General features: G+C 43.2%; 1 protein-coding gene across 4 annotated transcripts in view; it reads left to right on the top strand.

The window, feature by feature from the left end:
• RSU1 (Ras suppressor protein 1) overlaps positions 1–20939 on the top strand; it is a 163643-nt gene that overhangs the window by 23555 nt on the left and 119149 nt on the right. For all 4 annotated transcript variants that reach the window (XR_015879290.1, XM_088478659.1, XM_088478658.1 and 1 more), the window contains exon 4: positions 17056–17176. Coding sequence is in view for 3 of the 4 variants with exons in the window: in XM_088478659.1 (XP_088334785.1) it covers positions 17056–17176 (121 nt within the window). In the remaining variant the exon portion in view is untranslated. The remainder of the gene's footprint in view (positions 1–17055; positions 17177–20939) is intronic.

Genomic DNA, 20939 nt, shown 5'->3' with positions numbered 1-20939 from the left:
GTGATGATAATGTGTAAATGATCAGTGTAGTCAGTTAGGTGTAGCTCTAATAATCAGACTGAGTCAGTGTAGTCAGTTAGGTGTAGCTCTAATGATCAGACTGAGTCAGTGTAGTCAGTTAGGTGTAGCTCTAATGATCAGACTGAGTCAGTGTAGTCAGTTAGGTGTAGCTCTAATGATCAGACTGAGTCAGTGTAGTCAGTTAGATGTAGCTCTAATGATCAGACTGAGTCAGTGTAGTCAGTTAGGTGTAGCTCTAATGATCAGACTGAGTCAGTGTAGTCAGTTAGGTGTAGCTCTATTGAACTGGTTTGTAAGAGACATCGTGCTCTCAAGGTGCACTTTGGATGGAGTAATGTTGCGGGCACCCTTTCAGGGTATAGCAGTGTCAGACCGCTATACTCCTACATCAGCTGCGGGACTCTTGCAGGGATTGGGGTGCAACCTTTTTGGGGTTGCCCTTAATATGTATATCCTGTGGCTATTCTCCTCCTCAGCCAGCTGCGGACTCCTCGTCAGGAGTGATCGTATCTGATATGAGGCCCCCTGTAAGGTTTGGGGTGTTGCCTTTTAGGGGTGCACCTTACAATGTATAGTATGCTCCCCTCTATTGTCCAGTGTAAGCTCCTCCTGATAAGTGTGGGGCTATTTGCTGTATGGTGATACTGGGGACTCGTAACACACAACACGATTAATTTCCGATACACACAATCCGGGCACTGAGAAGCGCAGCATACACCCCTATCTCTCCATTTATCAAGAAGCTGTCTAAAGTAGGGGTGAGCGGGTTCGGTTTTACTCGGATCTTTAAACGGCATTTTATTGGCTATCGCCTATCATGTGTTTTGGATAGCCAATATAATAAATCCGAATTTGCGGTAAAGTGGCGATAAGAACCGAGTAAAACCGAGCCTGCACATCCCTAGTCTAAAGTTGATATGATCAGGGTAATAGCAGCATAAATCACAATGTACAACAGATCCTGATGGCGAGTTGGACTGTACATTTCATGTTTTCGCTCTGCGCATTTTCTGGAGCCAGACGGACGCAAGTAAAGGCCATACCCAATCACATCTATACTTGTGGCTGGGCTGTAACGGGATGCTCTCAACTTGACGATGCTCATTGAGGACACGCCATTGGAACTGCAGGCGATGCAGAGTGGGCCAGAAGTGTACATTCGCCTGTGTGCAGATGTAACTTTTGCACCAACAATAGGGCTGGTGCCAGTACGCCCCGATGATAAGTATCAAACCAAGAGTACAAATGGTGGGAGGGGGCAAAAACAAGTACAACTATACAGCCAGGGCCAAAAGTTTTCAGAATGACACAAGTATTGGTTTTCACAAAGTTTGCTGCTTCAGTATTTTTAGACCTTTTTGTCTGATGTTACTATGTTATGCTGAGGTAAAATTACAAGCATTTCATAAGTGTCAAAGGTTTTTATTGACAATTACATTAAGTTTATGCAAAGAGGCAATATTTGCAGTGTTGACCCTTCTTTTTCAAGACGTCTGCAATGCGCCCTGGCATGCTGTCACTCAACTTCTGGGCCACATACTGACTGATGGGCGCCCATTCTTGCCTAATCAATACTTGGAGTGTGTCAGAATTTGTGGGTGTTTTTCCACCCGCACCTTGAGGATTGACCACAAGTTCTCAATGGGATTAAGGTCTGGGGAGTTTCCTGGCCATGGACCTAAAAATGTCAATGTTGTGTTCCCCGAGCCACTTAGTTATCACTTCTTCCTTATGGCACGGTGCTCCATCATGCTGGAAAAACCATTGTTCATCACCAAACTGTTCTTGGAGAGGGGTTTCCTTATATGCGGCAGGTGTTTTCTTCATTGCGGGAGTAGCGGCAGGTGCATTTTTGCCGAATTTTTTTAAATCATTTCTGGGACTTAAAAATATGCTTGCACCCATTTTCAAGTGCCCCAAATTTGATGGGCATAGTTATTTTTCCCCAAAAAAACTTTCCATAGTGATCCCCCCCAGGTCTGGACATCTTTAGGGGGGTCCTACAATTATTCCCAAAAATTCCCATATTTTTTTGTTGATCTAAGTTTCGCTGGTTCCCGATTTCGCCTACTTTGGAATTGAATACAGGGAATAGCGGGCACGCGCGCAATACTTTTCCACCTGGAAAACAGACGAAGGAGGCGAAAAGTCCAGCAGGTGATAATTCTGGACTTTTCGCCTCAAAAATGAATACGGGTTTGTGTGACTTCATTATTCTCACTGCAGTTGAGAAATGTTTTATTGAAAAGTTTAAGTGAGTTGACTGTAGTATTTCCCATAGATTCCAGCAGGGGGCACTGTTGTGCTAATGTTCTGATCGTGGAATTGAAAAAGTAGACTTTTACATAATTGTGAAACCTCTTCTGCCGAAGACAAGTGTTAATCTAAATTACCAAATTATATGAAGTGCTCTGCTGATTGCACACAAAACGCCCTCCAATTTAAGTGGATTGATACTACATTGCCTGACCGTCAGCCTTATGTTGACTAAATAACATCTGTTGAGGAATAAAGCAGTTGAATCTGTATTATTAAGACCCTCCGACCTTTTAAGTGTTTATCTTTACCTAATTAATATTTCGACCCTAGCTCTGATTATAGTGGCGTGTGCTTTTATTCTATTAGAAGAGTAGTCGGTTGCTAACTTTAAGGGAATATAATACAATTATGCGAGCTTACTGTGTGTGATGTGGTACAGAAATATTTTTATTTTGAAGTGTAAACTATACGGGTGATTTTTTAATTTTGTGCGACTAAATGACTTGAGAGAAGTCGCATAAAAAAACTTGGAATGTAATCTCTTTGGAGAACAGAAGTGTCTTTCAGTCCCTTATTCCATTATAGTCGACCATTGCGTAATAGGAAGCAATTGGTTGAATTACACGGGGCTTAAAAACTTCCTGTGTAGCTCATCCCATAGGAAACAGGCTGCTGTAAAAGGGTTAATCACCTGTGATGAAGCGACTAATAATCACTTTGTAGCTTTACCCTAAAACAGTTGGTTACATACAGTACAGCTCTTTACTGATTGCTTTCAACTCCTGTTTAAAAATGAATGAAATTGCAATTCTTACAAAGCAACTAAACCCTACAGATAGAAACCTCCCAACATTTACACCTGCCGAACCGGGCCAAAATAAGCCCCTCCTGATCTGCCTCAAAAATTCTCACTTTTGGTCTAAACCCCGCCCCTCTCGCGGTCAAGGCATGTGATTGTCCCCTAGATTGTAAGCTCCTCCCCTAGATTGTAAGCTCCTAGGAGCAGGGTCCTCCTCCCCACTGTCTCACAGCCTTCGTCTCTAGCACTTCTATGACAGCCTTCACCTTCAGAGCAGTACTGTGTATGGAGAATTGTGTTGCTAATTGTTACTTGTGTTCTGTTTATATTTTGGTTACTGTATTGTAATGTAATGTTCTGTGTACGCTTTACTGTATGTACGGCGCTGCGGACCACTTGTGGCGCCCTATAAATAAAATGTACTAATAATAGTCTTGCGAAAATCAGAATTATTTAGAGTTATGCAGATATGTTTTAATAGAGGGGGGGATTATGGGCCTGATTCAGCAAGGATCGCCATTCTGCTAATACGTACGCAACGCACTTGCTAATATCAGCAGTGATATGCAAATGATTGCATTGCGATCGCAGCCTAACAGAAGGACGCCCACTTCCCCATTCTGTGGCAACATAGTGAAATAATCGGTAACACCGAGTAACATCGGACCCATACGCACAGTTAAGGCAGGTCAGACCCCACTCAGGAATTTCTAACTTCAGCGCACGCTATGAGGCCTCAGGCTGCGTATGGTAATTTATGCACGCCCGTGCAACACCATTGAAACGCACTGGCACACCTGTGTTCGCGTTTTTTGGGACGCCGCTTGCTCCATTTCATCTATGTCCAAACTCCGTTAGTAAATTAATCTCTCTGGGAGTGGTGATCATACACACTAAGGGTTAAAAGAAACAAAACAAAATAAAAACAATGACACCAGCATTGCTCATCGTGTCTTTATGCCGCACCAAATAGCCCCTCTAGGTGGACTAGTCCCCGGGTAACTCAGTCGCCCCGAGCATCTTCCTCGTTCAAATTGTACATCTTCGTCTCATAAATAAAAACCACTGGAAGAGACAAAACTACTTCTACTAGATTTCACTGATCAGTTGTATGTGTGACATTTATAAAGCTTTGTGCAATTGCGTCTGAATCTACGTACAAAGTGCTACGCTGCCGCGGCTGCAGCTTTCTCTCACGCCAACTTCTGCGACTTTGGAGATGGACGCTAATCCGATTTTCACGCAGACTCAGCGATTGTTTGCCATGGCGCATGCATAGAGGATCCCATCACAAAGTGACTGACAGGTTGCCAGCTTTTGGGGGGGGTGTAAATTCGGAAGCTCTGTCCCTAAATTCGGAAGCTCTGTCCCTGCAAAGGATTAGTAGTAAATCCCTGTGGTATCCCTGTGATATTGCCTAGAATTCAGTCGTTAATATCACACTACAATCTGCATCCAATATGCGGATTGTAGTAAATAGAGCCCTATGTCATAAAAAGACAAAATCTAAAATGAGACAGTAGTTAGTATTTCATAAGAACCATTTTACTTCAAAGTCCTTATTTAAACTGTTGGGCATCAGTCTTATACATATAGATACAATTCACTTCAGCCTTAGCTAATGATGAAGAGGTATCAGAGGATCTTATGTTAGGCATAATAGTCCTCAAACCATAAAACCCCCGAATATCGGTGGGAGAGCACCTATGTACATCCCTGAAGTGCAAAGACAGGGAGTGGGTCTCAAGACCTTTTTTGATGTTTCGTATGTGCTCCCCCAGTCGTACTTTTTATTATATCTTTTATTAGATTTTTGTGGAACCCGCTGTTATTGGGGTACCAAAAGAATTTTACGGACTGCATTTGGATAAATATTTTTGATCGGCAATATCTGGAATACTTTACCTTTCTATTTGGGATATATTACAAGTGGATTCAGACTTGGTGGAATCTACATAAAAGAAACCTTGATGTGCAAGCATACCGTATGATATTGTGTGAGTGGGGTACACCATCATAAAGAAACCTTTACATACTGATATCATCCACTTTCTAGTGAGTTAACGGTATGCAGTACCTTTCACTGGTTGATACACGTTGGTGAGAGCATTTCCTATGTAAAGATACCTTTATGGGAGACCACACAGTGTTTTTTTCTGTGAGTTGGGGTACGCTCCATATCTTCTTCAGACATCTATACGTGTGAATCTTTGTCCTCCTCATCATATGGGTGAATGTGTTACATATCAGTGACACTTTCCATGTTTTCCTTTTTTTATGTATAAACTTCACGGAGTGAAAGATTTGAAATTCAGAAGGAAGAATTCATTAAAGAAAGAAGCATACGAAGTACTCCCTAAGGGACGTTGTATGATTTGTATACACCTGTTATAGCGTCTATTTGTGTATCCCTTGATTCGTTTATTTTCTCATATGTAAATTTGTATGGATGAGGTGATTCCATTTTAGAGTTAAGGGGTCCTATTTTGGCTGCTTCCAGCGCACACAGTTTGAAACCCCACATTTTATATTTGTTCAATTCATTTGTTGGTTATTCGGTAGCAATTCCACTAAGAAGGTTGCAGTGTCGTATGCGGTTTTAATTCCCATGGGTTACAAGCCACTTTCCCATGTATTAAACATAAAGATGTAGATTACATTTACGGATGAAGATCCTATTGGATTAAATAAAATAAATAGGTACATACATACATAATTCAATAAAAGTTGATTTGACAGTTGTGGGTATTTTATTTACATATTTGTCAGGAATACCTAGGGGCACCTTGCCATAATATCGAGACCGCTAAAGTAGTCCCCATATTCCTCATTATACCAACCCTCACAGCCCGGGAAGGGATTCCGGAGAAAGCCCCAATTATTTTCAGGACAGCACTCTCTACTGGTTTGGCGTTTTATATTGCTTTGTTTCCCTGACGACAGGGTTAACCCGAAACGTTGGACCAATAAAAGCGTTTTCATTTACGTATAAGTCTCAGTGCCGCCAAATTGCAATGTTATATTGGGGTCAACCCATTGAAGGGCATCGTAGCCAATACTATCTTCAATTTGTGGACAAGTGCCAGATATTTGCATATGTGTGTGTATATAATATACTAACTAGAGTACCAGGCGTTGCCCGGGTTTAAAACTTCAAGTTAAGTTTTATTATGTGATGTTGACCGGGACCTCAACCACCCCAAAAACCTGGCCAGGATCTAACTGGAGCACATAGCCTTGGCTTAATCCGAATCTGTGAAGGGGTGTCACCATGCAAACAATCAAACAGATATATACACAGTCAGGTGCATAAATATTGGGACATTGACAGAATTTTCATATTTTGGCCTCTATTCACCACCACAATGGCTTTGAAATTAAACAAACAAGATGTGCTTTAACTGCAGACTTTCATATTTAATTTTGAGGGTAATTACATCCAAATCAGGTGAACGGTGTAGGAATTAAAACGGTTTCTATATGTGCCTCCCACTTTTTAAGGGGCCAAAAGTAATGGGACAAACTAAACAATCCTAAATATAACTTTCACTTTTTAATACTTTGTTGCAAATCCTTTGCAGGCAATTACAGCCTGAAGTCTGGAACGCATAGACATCACCAGACGCTGGGTTTCATCCCTGGTGATGCTCTGCCAGGCCTCTACTGCAAATGTCTTCAGTTCCTGCTTGTTCTTAGGGCATTTTCCCTTCAGTTTTGTCTTCATCAAGTGAAATGCATGCTCAATTGGATTCAGGTCACGGGATTGACTTGGCCATTGCATAACATTCCACTTTTTAGCCTTAAAAAACTCTTTGGTTGCTTTTGCAGTATGCTTCGGGTCATTGTCCATCTGCATTGTGAAGTGCCGTCCAATGAGTTCTGAAGCATTTGACTGAATATGAGCATATCATATTATTGCCCGAAACACTTCAGAATTCATTCTGCTGCTTTTGTCAGCAGTCACATCAATAAATACAAGGGAACCAGTTCCATTGGCAGCCATACATGCCCACGCCATGACACTACCACCACCATGCTTCACTGATGAGGTGGTATGTTTTGGATCATGAGCAGTTCCTTTCCTTCTCCATACTCTTCTCTTCCCATCACTCTGGTCCAAGTTGATCTTTGTCTCATCTGTCCATAGGATGTTGTTCCAGAACTGTAATGGCTTTTTTAGATGTTGTTTGGCAAACTCTAATCTGGTCTTCCTGTTTTTGAGGCTCACCAATGGTTTACATCTTGTGGTGAACCCTCTATATTCACTCTTGTGAAGTCTTCTCTTGATTGTTGACTTTGACACATATACACCTACCTCCTGGAGAGTGTTCTTGATTTGGCCAACTGTGAAGGGGTTTTTCTTCACCAGGGAAATAATTCTTCTGTCATCCACCACAATTGTTTTCCGTGGTTTTCCGGGTCTTTTGTGCTGCTGAGGTCTCTGGTGCATTCTTTCTTTTTAAGAATGTTCCAAACAGTTGATTTGGCCACACCTAATGTTTTTGCTATCTCTGATGGGTTTGTTTTGATTTTTCAGCCTAATGATGGCTTGCTTCACTGATAGTGACAGCTCTTTGGATCTCATATTGAGAGTCAACACCAACTGATTCTAAATGCAAATGTCACACCTAGAATCAACTCCAGACCTTTTACCTGCTTAATTGATAATGAAATAACGAGGGAATAGCCCACACCTGTCCATGAAATAGCTTTTGAGTTGATAGTCCCATTACTTTTGGCCCCTTAAAAAGTGAGAGGCACATATAGAAACCATTGTAATTCCTACACCGTTCACCTGATTTGGATATAATTACCCTCAAATTAAATCTGAAAGTCTGCAGTTAAAGCACATCTTGTTTGTTTCATTTCAAAGCCATTGCGGTGGTGAACAGAGGCCAAAATATGAAAATTATGTCAATGTCCCAATATTTGTGTGTGTGTGTGTGTGTGTGTGTGTGTGTGTGTGTGTGTGTGTGTGTGTGTATATATAATGCAAATAGTTTCAACGTTTCGAGATTTTATTATCTCGTCTTCAGGATACATAGCAAATACAAACAATTACTGACCATATAAACCATTCACCACGTGATCAGCTGGCTCTCGAGACCAGCCCCCGACGCCCACAACATTCTCTCAAACCCAGCTGCATTAATCAATTACAAACAACAAAATAACCAGCGTTTATCAAAAAAATAATAAAGCAACAGTTTATCAAAAAAGACATAACATTTATATAACACCTTTTAAAATAGATACAGACATAGAGCCATGATTCACTATACGTCGAGGACTGGTCTCGAGAGCCAGCTGATCACGTGGTGAATGGTTTATATGGTCAGTAATTGTTTGTATTTGCTATGTATCCTGAAGACGAGATAATAAAATCTCGAAACGTTGAACCTATTTGCCTGGATTTGTTGCATTATTTTGGAGTGCCTCCGTTTACTTGCTGCATTTGGATCTCTCGCTGGGATACCTTGGAGGGCACCCGTGAAGTTCATTTGTATGATGTTGGGAGTGCTGCCCGTCTGGTGATATTATAGATATAATATATATATATATATATATATATATATAATGACACACACACGATATATATAATAATTTTTTTTTGTGGCTCCCACGTGGAGAGTTTTATCAAAGTTTGGCGACAGATAAAGCGGAGGGAGCTAAAATAACAACCAATCGGCTTCTAATGATCATTTTTTAAACATTGGTTGGTACTTTATCTCTCTCAAGGCTTTGATAAATCTCCCTCATAGTCTCCAGCCACACAATCTAGCAATGGTACCCATGTTTTAATGTGCAGGTGCTTAAAATGCAACATAGTAACTAATACGTTTTTTAAAAAAAAGTGTTTAGGAACAATATTTTTCATGTCAAGGTGGCATGGTCTTTGTCTGTGACCTTCAATGTAACGACGTCTGTTTCATGGGCTTTGCCCAGATGCTGTTTCACTCTTTCCGGTCACCATATAACCTGCTAAACATCTTTTATTTTTGAAACTGACATTTTGTTCTTTTCCCAACTAATATTTCCGTATAAACCTGAAGTGTGAATACTCAGACAGCCAGTAACGATTTCTCGCAGCCGTTTACTGTTTATTTTCTTTTTTTTCTTATTTTTTTTACAGTGTTATATTTCATTCAAATTGAAAAAAGGCTTCTAGGTAAACAGTGACTCGTGTTTACGGTTCTGTCACCGTATCCATGATCCTGGTGTGAGGTGTCACATAGGAAGATACTGAATGTATGTGAACATCAATATAAAATAACACCCCACCCCACCCCGGTTTAGTCTATATATACATATACCTTAGTGACATGTTTCAACATTTTACTTTTAATTGCTGCATATCTGCCATTTATGTCAAGCTGATTCCTCCTACTTGGAAATTTCCAGTTCATTTTTTTTAACTCCTATATTAAATGTGGCTTAATGCAATCTCTCTGAAGCTCAGTGTGTACAATGCTGTGTCCAGTAAAGAGGACATGTGTCCTTAACTACCAATCAGATACAAGCTATAATTTATCTCATGCATTCTATAAAAATGATAGCTAGTAGCTGATTGGTTTGCTATGAGCATCATCTCTACCTGGGGGTCTTTGTACTAAACCTTGGATGGAGACAAAGTACCAACCAATCAGCTCCTGTCATATTTCAAACACAGCCTGTAGGGAGCTGATTGGTTGGTACTTTATTTCCATTTTCCTGCATCGGACCTGTACGCTCCCATTCTAAACCCGTAGTGATTGGGATTTGCATGTAATCGTCAAGTTGTATTCATAATACTCATATTTAAATATGTTCACTTATTGATCAGTAATTAAAATTTGTCTTAAATATCGTTTAATTTTAACATGACGGACATTATGGTTCGGATTCAAACAGCTGCGGTAAGTTACAGCGCAATGAAAAGTTTGGCAGCGCTATTCAGTTACAGCCTCTTTTCCTCGCGCGGTACAATTGCGGCTAAGATGCCTTAACCCATAGGTTCTGGATCGCACAGATCGCACAGTGGGCCTGATTCAGAGCCAGACGCTATTTGCGCTCGCTCGTCCAGAAAAAGGGGCTGGCTATTTAAATTGAGCGCTCGCTCTTTGCGGTCTGTTGACGCCTCTATGTCTGAACGAGCGAACAAAACATGCGGACGTTTTTTTGGAAAAACCGCCCCCTGGCCTCTCGCATCATACGTCATCTCCGCTATTTATTAGATTAATCGAGTACATCGAAAGACGAATGAACTGCTCGCTATTCTTGTGGTTGGATTTTCCTACCGCAATCATACGAGCAGTTCTGGCTAAAAGACACCCCACTGACGTGGTCGATGACGCTGCTTTGTTAATTATGCACACCCTTAAAACGCCCGTTTTGACTGTTTGGCACGCCTGCGTTCGGATCTCCACTCCCCGTTTTCAAGCACCTTCCCCTGTTACCACCCACAAACGCATCATCCTGTCACTCAAATTAGCAGGCATTCGCTATTTTGCGAGCACATGATTTTCGACCGCACTGACTGGTTCGCGCATGCGTACTAAAACCCATACGCATGCGCAGATGTGCGAACATCGCTCGGAGCGAACGAGCGGCCGCTTACGAGCGGCTCTGAATCAGGCCCAGTGTGTACTCTCAATCGAATGCTCCCGTGCATCGTCTACGACATCTTCTGGTTGGGCGTGCTGTACCGTCAATCAGAAGATATCGTGACCGATGTGGTGCACATCATGTAGTGGGTACGGCCAACCGGATCACCAGGCGATATGTTGTTCTGATTTGGCCAGTGATCTTAAAGATGGTTGCTCTTGTGTGTACAGGAGCAACGATAAATCGTATAGCATCAAACTACACGTTAAATCATTCTGTCGCTTGAAGGGTTGCACAGTGTGTACGCTCATTATAGTTTGTTCTTGGATGAAGGGAAATTGGAACAACCATTGCGTTGTTATGACATTGTTCTGATGTGTACCCAGCCTCGGTGAATGGTGAAATACTGGATATAGTATTGATTTGTTTAAGTCCAAATAATAGCTGCTCCTAGGTAAAGTAGAGAGCATTAGTACACTTTGCAATGCCAGTATAGCAGCATGTACACTTAAACATGAGATTTATCCCTAATAAAATGCCTTCTACAGGGGAGTATTTGTACCCAGGAGCCTGTGTAAGTGGAACCGACTCTGCAGGAGCTGGACTGCCAGTTTAAATGCTGAACAGATGTTAACAGGTGATTTAAACAAATGAAGTGAGAGGTATCAATTCTGAAGAGCCCAGAACATATAGACCATAATTCACTGTTTCTAAATTACAGGATTGATTTAGAAAGGAGACTGGAAATAATCTCTCATCCTGTCAAAAGGGTAATACCTTAGATCCAAATTTAATTGCATCTGCAGAAAGTCACAGGGAAGCCGGCACGTTCTGAAGAGGACTTTTGGTTTAGTTACATTTAATTTCATGCCTGCTCTGATTGAGAGCTTGCGTACTGGTGAGCGAGCATTTAGAGGTGATGAGTGATGCGAAGGCTCAGAATTATACAGCGATTGTTAAGCGTTAAAGGTAAAAATTTTATTTCTCATATTTTACATTTATTTCTCCTGGGTATTTATGTATTAGTTATATAGCGCCCAGAGCCATAACTAGACTTTTTGGTGCCTTGTGCCAGAAAGAGCATTGGTGCTCCCCTCATTTTTCAAAGAGTCATAATGCACCCAAAAAAGGGGAATGGCTTCATGGGGAAGGGCCAGGTAAGAGATAGGTGAGGCCAGGAGATGCTGGGGATAAAATAAGAGGAAGCTACAAGTAAGAATGATAATAAATAGAAATTTGACAGGCCCAAACAGCGCCCCCTGCCCTGTGGTGCCCTGTGCAATGGCACCGGCCGCACTACCCTGATAGCGCCAGCGTGTTGTGTTTCGCTTTACAGTTGGAAACAGAAGAGCAATAAAATTTTAATTTGGGTAATAATAACGGACAGACGGAGAGAGGTAAGAGAGCGCACCCAAGTGCAGCCTTCCAGCTGCGGTGGAACTACACCTCCCAGCATGCCCTGCCGCAGTTATGCTATAAGGGCATGCTAAATCTGTGGCATAGCATGCTGGGATGTGTAGTTCCATAAAGGCCGCTTGTTGAATACCTTTACTCCTATCAAGCAGCTCTAACATCTGACACTTAGGGGTAAATTTACTAAAGTGAGAGTTTTTAGAAGGGAGTTTTAAAAGTGATGTTACCCATAGCAACCAATCAACATTTAACTAGCAACTTCTAGAAGATAATAGCTAAAATCTAAGTAGAATCTGATTGGTTGCTATGGGCAACATCACTTTTAAAACTCCCTTCTAAAAACTCTCACTTTAGTAAATTTTCCCCTTAATCCCTATAATTATTATTTTTTTAAATATAGTCCATGAAAGCAAACACATCTTTTTCATACTTGTTTCTGTATTTACTTAGGGCTCATTCCCAGCTTGTGTGTTAGCGAGCACTACCGCCACTAGAACCGATAGTAAATAAGCACACATGGAAATTGCTTCCAAATTGGTTTTCATGTGGTTTTACCCATTTTCCCAGCATGTGGATGTGAAGAAGCTCATAACTCTCTGTTCTGCACTCTTCTCACTGACACTAGATGAATTATAGCGGGTCTCATTATCTTCTTGTATGACAGTGACCATGCTACCTATGTCCTCTGCACAACTTGGATCGTTTTAAGTCCTTTCAGCTAAATTAACCTTTCATCTGTAGACTGGTATTCACACCATGCTGTCAGGAAACATCCTCATATTCCTAGATAATAGCTAAATATCGATCTGTCACTAATCTGATGTAACCTTTTGTGTGCATTGATCACAGCGATATACTCCTGGGGATGAGGCCAAAAATACTTTTTATTTTTTGGCTGAACAAGAGATCTTTGCCAGCTTACAGTGATCCGATGCTCGTATCCTCATGGTAAACTTAATTTTATGTAAAAACTGCTGCAAGTGTAATTAATATGGTGTTTTATGTTACACTAAATGCATAACAATAAACATTGTGAAACTACATATTTTCCTGTCCTTGAAAGCAACTAGTGATGCCCAACTGTTTTTGTTTGTTTTTGTGTTCGGGATCCGGAAGGGTCCCTCGTTTCCTGCACATTAAAGAGATGCTAAAGTAAGTGATATTTTGTAGGCAAGTGTGAGCAGTCTGGTCTTGTTGTATGTCTCTGTACACAAAATAAGTTGCATATTGCAAGTGCCTGACATGGATCAGAGGAGTGTGAAATCTGTGGGTTGTCTGGACTTCACTTGACATCGGACTCTACACCCACTTCTGCAACATAACAACATAGAAATATAGGAACAGTTTCAAATTAAAGTGGCAACCCCAGAAAATTTAATTCCTGGGGATCTATCTAACAATTCTCAATGTTGACCTGTACTCTGCCAACTTGCCGTTCGAGTCCACTAATTGGCTCTTTTTGTAAAAGATTTATGAACTTAGGATCCACTCTTCAACTCCTGGTTGGGTAGACTTGCTGCTGCAAAGATTAACATATTGGCCCTGATTCAGACCCACTCGCGAGCGGCTGTCCGCTCGCAAGTGGGTCGATGTTCTGCACTGAGCATGCGCACGACGGAGGGAGCTCCGTCGTGCGCATGCGCCAGACGCGACGAGCGAAGGAAAGTCCTTCGCTCGTTGTGTCTGATCAAAGGGGGCGTGCTGTCGATGTTGATTGACAGCACGCCCCCTTTGGTGGGCGTGCCGGGGGCGTGCCTCCCTGACGGGGGCGTTCCCACGGGAACGCCTCCCGTCAGAAGCCGGCCCACTGACATCACTAGTGATGTCAGTGGGAGTGATTTTGGCTCTGATAGAGCCAAAATCACTCCGGAGCTTGCGGTTGAAAACCTCAACCGCAGGCTCCGGCTCGCAGTTTCGATGGTCGCGACCATCGCGGCCATCAAACTGCACGCTCGTATAGGCTGTGGGTGGTGACCCACAGCTATACGAGCGTCCAGGAGGATGCTCCATTTTTATGGAGGGCGGCCCTCATTCAGAGCGTGCGGCTCTGAATGATGGCCTTTGTCTCTATTACTTACCTAATATAAACTTTTCCAGCAAGAGTCCTATCTTCCGCCTTTAAAGACCTTCATGCAAAAATTATCCACTTTATATGGACTGATAGGCAACCAGAAGATTTATTTATTTATTTTTTTACAAACACTCAAGAGGGGCTGGAATGGGTCTGCCTGGTCTCCAAAAATACTATCATGTCACCCACTTGTGCTCATGCAGATATTCACACTTGGATGCGGGTAGTGGTTTGTTCTTTCCCTGCACCATATTCTGGATGGACACGGAAATTAGACCCCCACACTCTAGTGCGTCTTCCTCCTACAGTCCGCTTCACACTTTCAGTTTGGAATTATTGCATTCACACCTACAAACGTATTGGCAACCTAGACAGAACAGACATAACTCAGCCTTTCCCACGGACATGGACCCCAAAGCATTCTCTAACGGGAATTACTCATATAAAATTTCTTTCTGATATCATGCCCTATGGTTCTCTTCCTATGTTTTCTGATTTGCATGAACGACTCAGTCGTCTGCCTGGTTCATTCTATCGATATCTGCAAATTCGTCATCTATACAGCGGTAAAATTAAACCAAGGACCCCAAACAGCCTACTTCCTTTTGCAGATCATCCTCTAGGGATCTTATCTCCACTCTTGTCTCCTGACTTATTAATAATCAACCAAAGACCCTCATGAGCTTCGTTGGGAGGAGGGAATAAGGTAGGTCCTGGATGCAGAGTAATGGACTGGTATTTGAGAGGAGGTTGCCAGATCTTCCATTTGTACACATATTAAACAAATCTTGTATAAGCAGTTATTTTGTTGGTCCCCAGACCATGCTATTTACCTTTCTGCTTCAGATTTGTATTGGTGAAACTGTAGCATGCCAAGAACTCTGTCTCACATCTGGTGGTCCTTCCCCAGGATAGACATTCCTAGCAGGGAAGTTCAATGCCTAATTTGCTGTATAACTTGTTTCTCTCACCTCCAACCTCTCCTTTCACCTTCTCCTGCGATCTATCTCGGATATTCCTAAATGGACTTGGAAGCTCAACAACCATATTCACATTGCCGTACAGTGTTTGATAGTCTCACACTGGAAGAATCCTGACCCACACACACTTTCAGCCATTATTAAGGGGGAACTGTATCAAACTTTCGAAAGAGTACAGCTGGAAGTGATGCCCATATCATTCAATCAACTTCTAGTTATCATCTTATAGAATGTACTAAATAAATGAAATTTAGAATCTAATTAGTTACGATTTCTTATGCAAATGCTTCCCGTTTCCCTACTCCTTTTTTTTTTTTTCTTTTCTTTTCTTACACTAGACGTTTCCATCTCTTCCGTACTAACCTGCTCAGGTTGCCCCTCGATCTCTGGGCCTGATTCAGACCCGCTCGCATGCACTTGAGCGCTCGCGAGCGGGTCGATGGTGTGCTCTGCGCACGCACAGCGGCCGCACTGCGCGTACGCAAGCCCTGGAGTAAGAGATAAATTCTCTCGCTCCGTGGCTCACTACAAAAGGGGCGGCTGTCGATGTTGATTGTCATCTTGCCCTGTTTTGTAGGCGTAGCGGGGGCTGGCTTCACGAACGGAGGCGTTCCCATGCGAAAGCCTGCCGTTTGTGGACGGCCCCACCAACATCACCAGTGATGTCAGTGGGAGAGCTTCCGGCTCTATTACAGCCAGAAGCTCTCTGGGGCTTGCGGCCACGAGACCCTACCACACGGGTCTCGTTGCAAGCCCCGATGGTCGCGATGGTCTTGACCATCGCGGCCATCATCCTGGCCGCTCGCAATAGCGAGGAGGCCGCACCAAAAAACAAAAACTCCTGATTCAGGGCGAGCGCTCTTTCAGAGCGTCCGTCTCTGAATCAGGCCCTCTGCTCTCTACACTTTACCTGAAACAATATAGTCATGCTATTCGTTCAGTGCTGTGAGCGTACCTCCCAACTGTCCTGGTTTCAGCAGGATAGTCCCTATTTAAGGGCACTGCACCGCTGTGACAGTTGGAACTGCATTGTCCCAATCTGCCTGGTAGTTGGGAGGATTGACCCATTCACACTGATCAGCATGGCTGGGGAGCTGCGCAGAGCAAGCCAGGTGAACGCCCTAGCGGCACGTCCCCATGTCCCGACCTAGGCTACCGGTATGTGTGGGGGGTGTCTTACTATAAATTGTCAAAATGTTTCAACGGTAAACCGGACTTGTAGCAATTTTTTTTTTTTTGTTGTTGTTTTATTTTTAGATTTGAAGATGTTATAGTACTAGAAACTGCTCCCCTCACTTGCCATCTCTTGTTTCTGTTCTTGGTTTTTTTTTGTTTGTTTTTTATATATATTTCAAGAAAAAAAATCTCTCAAATCAAAACATTTGGACATTGGACAAACATTTTGAACGAAGTGTAAACATTCCATGCCGAAAATGTTAATGTTATATATTTTCTATCTGTGGGTTGTGAGCTCATTAATCTCTTATGTAGTCTCTATTATTATTGTCAGTCGAGCTAGTCTTTACGGTCTCTTTATCTGTTGTGTTTTGTGTTGTTACTCTTGTTGCACTTTCCTACATAATGAAACTTTCCCTTCATTGGGCCTTGTTCAACTTTGCTTCTTATTCATAAGGCAAATAACGAGTGGGCTTGTTTGCTGTATTGGTGAATATTAATTACTTTTTTATGAGGTTGTGGATTTTTTGTTTTTTTGACTGGCCTCTGTGTCCGGAGAGGTCACAAAGGCATTACTGTGTCCTGACGACTCAGGCTACAGTAATGTTCTGCTGCTGTTATATACAGTAGCCTGTGGTCATCAAATGGTGAATATTGTAGCGCCCTGTGTAGATATCGATCCAGGTTTTTTATATTTAGGCAGTGCTATGTGTTACTATTTCATTCATTTTGCGCCTTTTGCTTTTTTGTAGTTGTTCCAGCCAACATTGCCGATCTGAAAAACCTGGAGGTGCTAAACTTTTTCAACAACCAGATCGAGGAGCTTCCAACACAGATTAGCAGCCTTCAGAAGCTAAAGCATCTTAATCTTGGGTATGTCTTTATGGACTATTTGCATGTTATTTATGGCGCTTATACAGAATGGTCTACAGCCAGCCGTATGAATGACTACACTTATTTAATATCAAAAACATTAAGATTTCTTGCATAAAACTTTTTTCCTAAACTTTTATTCATGTCTTAGTGGGGGTGCACTTGTAAGCACATCATGTGCTGAGCAGGAAATCCCTAACCTACATTAATGAGATTCACGGAGAGCAAATCCGTTATTCTGTATTCTTATATTTCGGCACTGACCCATATCATGTTCTCAATATCAATACAGAGCAAGTCACGGGATGTAGTCTGGAAGCCGACGGTCTAAATGCCGACCGCCGGCTTCCAGACACTGTAATCCCGACTATGGACAAGTGACAGGCGCCTGGAATTTGACCGACGTCGGGAGACCGGCGCCCGGCATACTGATCGAGTGGGTGTCGGGCACCGCAGTGGACAGCCGCGGGAGGGGCGGGTAGGTTTAGGGCTCCCGGGGGGGACTTAGGGTTAGGTACCCCCCTCTGGGTGGTTATTGTTAGGCTAGGGGGAGGGAGGGTTAGGGTTAGGAACCCCCGGGAGGACTTAGGTTTAGGCAGCGGGGAAGGGGGGGTTAGGTTTAGGCACTTAGAGGGGGGATTAGGGTCAGGCACAGGGGGGGAGGTTAGGATTAGGCACCCCTAAGGAGGGTTAGGGTTAGGGGGAAAAATAGGTTAGGTTCTACTTACCTAGGGACGATCAGGATTTCCTCCTCTGTCGGCCAGCCGCTGTCGGGTAATACATATCACTCCCCAAGTAACAGTCATGATAGGCATCCATTTTGTTACACGTGGTGTGTGTTTACTTTACCAAGCACACCAAAACTAAATATTTTTATTTTTTTAATCACTTTTTATCGCCACCATACAACTAATGTCAGCAGGTTGAAAATCCATGTTCTCTTAATCTGTAACTAAATTTTGTATTCTTTATGTAGAACCTATAAAAAAGTAAATGTAAAATTGTTAAACACGGTGAGGCTGTAACAGAGTTGAACGCAAGTGAGCGGTAATTGCCTGTGCATTGCATGCACAAAATTAAAAGTTTACATTAACCTGTACACAGGGTTATACACATCTGCCGCATGACCGCGCATATCTATGCTCTTCATTTCATAGCCAACGTCCTTATCAGTGCGCCCCAGTCTTAGTACATCTGGTTTTGGACAAACCTTTTGCACCAACACGTGAGCACAATTTTACGTGGACGCGCCCTCACTGAGCGTTGCCTACGTACAAGCAGCCCGTTACACCTCTTCAGTCACAAGTGGAGATATAACTGAGTAGCGTCTGGCTCTGCGTTGCCCGTAGATGGTTTATGCTGGACTGTGGAGCACGCACGGTGCAATACCAGCTCTGCACCAGCACCAGTGTGTGCATTTGTCCGCTTATTGAATTGAAGATGCTTTGATAACCGGTTGCTGGTGATGTATGTCCGCAGCCTTCTGCAGATGCGTAGCCCTGACAACGTGTTTCCAATAGGCAGGAATGTGATTGCTTTTGGAGCTGTAGCTTGGATATTTGTTAAAGCAGAGGCCTCCAAGAAAGAGACTCCGGGGACCACTTCATACATCAGCCGTCTTAATGATTTTGGACACCATTCAATAAGGATACACAAAGAAAGCTTCTCACATCGGGGGAATTTAATGACTTGGATAAATACCCTAATCCAAGAATGTGCTACAGGCAGTTCTAGATGTAGCTGAGTGTTTTCACAGGCTAATGAGGGGATGCATGCAGTCTGGACCACCGTTTCCTATTCTGTGCATGTTCACAGGGCCTCTGGTACAACACCCCCATGTTCCACAGACCCCATTATAAAGGCAAACTACCATACCAATCAGGATTGGGATGCTGAAGGCATGCTCTATGCTCCATTGGTGTGTATATATATATATATATATTAAAGTGATTGGACCACCCTTCTGCATTAATAGCATTTTTAAGCCTTTAGCCGCTGGACAGCGATTGTCAGAACACAGTTGAAATCCCACACTGCGAGCTGGGTACGGACACCATGGGGCGGATGCAGGATTCTCAAACCGATTTGCTGAAGAGGCCGAACTGGGTGGTAACTGGGAATTCTCACTTAGGCCAAGTTCGGGGAGAACATGATGTTTTGTGCGTACCTTTTGCGCCAGGGATAGAGCCGGTCCAAGTGGGCACTGATGATGATAACGGGTACCAAAGCAAGTATACAGATAGGGTGATCCAGCCCCAGAGAGGCATACACCTCTGCATCCAGGTGAATGTACACCTTTAGTTCCGCAAATGCACTGCGCAAGCAATGACGGCTGACTTGAATTCAACTCAGCACCGGCCCCATTGTATTTGGTTAGCCAGTATTCGTATGCATTTGCCGCTCTCTTCAAACCAAGTGCCCCGCTGCATCCAAGCATTCCTGGTTGATCACTGTCCACTAGAGTTTGGTTTAGTTGCTGCAAATAATCACCGATGATTCTAAATCTATTTCCATAACACGCAAACATAGACTGGGAAATGGGGCATACCTGCAAGACTTTACAGCCTACACAATTACAGAGTTGGATACCAGTACAAAAAAATTAATTTCACATTTGAATATCAAGCTGTCACGTATTGGGTTTTGGGCCAAATTGAATATAAAATGTATTAATAGATAAAAGAAAATTGATTGCAACATAGTCCCATGAATTTGTCTAATTCTGTGCCAAAGAGAACGCCTCCCGTAAACGGAAGGGATTCTAGGGCCTTCTTGGACCCCGCGTCCGCCTTCCAATCTCTTAACCACAGGGCTCTGCGTGCCACCACCGAGACCGCTGATGCTTTGGAAGATAGTATACCAGCATCCAATGACGCGTCTCCCAGATACGATGCTGCTTCCTTGACATAGGAAATAATCTCCAGTTGTTCCCTGGATGCTTCTGGCAGAGATTCTGTCAGTGCCTTCATCCATTCTTCAATGGCAATGGAAACCCAAGCCGTAGCCATAGCTGGACGAGTGGCAGCTCCTGAGAGCGAGAAGATTGTTTTAAGACAACCATCAAGTCTCCTTACCATGGAGTCCCTGAGAGAGGAAGCAGATGGTATGGGCAGAGTGGCAGTCTTTACCAGCTGTGCCACATGTGCATCTACAGACGGCGTAATTTCCACTTCGCACACTCCTCTGACGGGAATGGGTATAAGGCTGCCACCTTTTTTGAAGGACAGAATTTCCTACCTGGACAACTCCATGCTTCCCCCATAAGTTCCGACAAGTGCTCTGATTTGGGGATCTCCGCCTTGACCACCTTCTGTTGCTTAAATACTGGAGCTTTTTTCTGCGGAGGCTCTTCCTCATCTATATTCAGTACAGTCTTGACCGCCCTAATCAAAAAAGGGACGTCAGACACTGAAAAATGATCCTCCTCTTCTCCGGAGACAGACTCCTGAGAGGAATTATGTACCTCTACATCCTCCGAGGATATATCAGAGTCATCTCCTTTCTCTGTGGCGTGGCCTGCGTTAGAGGCTGAACGCCATCTGGCCTTTGGCTGCATTGATCTAGCAGCTTGTGGCGGTTGCTGAAAAGCCGCTGAAGATGATGCCATGCCCCGTTCAGCATACATATCCACCCACGATGGGAACATAGAGGGCATTACCATAGGGGGCTGCAACTGCTGAAGGTACCCCCATACTGGGGGAGCTGGGGCAGCCAAACGTTCCGCCACTTGTGCCATATCTGTGAAAAAGAAGCCCAAGGGGCT

This window comes from Taudactylus pleione, unplaced genomic scaffold (genome assembly GCF_031769625.1).
Source record: "Taudactylus pleione unplaced genomic scaffold, aTauple2 ptg000216l, whole genome shotgun sequence".
Lineage (NCBI taxonomy): Eukaryota > Metazoa > Chordata > Amphibia > Anura > Myobatrachidae > Taudactylus > Taudactylus pleione.
The sequence above is the reverse complement of the archived record's forward strand: the minus strand, read 5'-3'. Positions and strand labels throughout refer to the sequence as shown.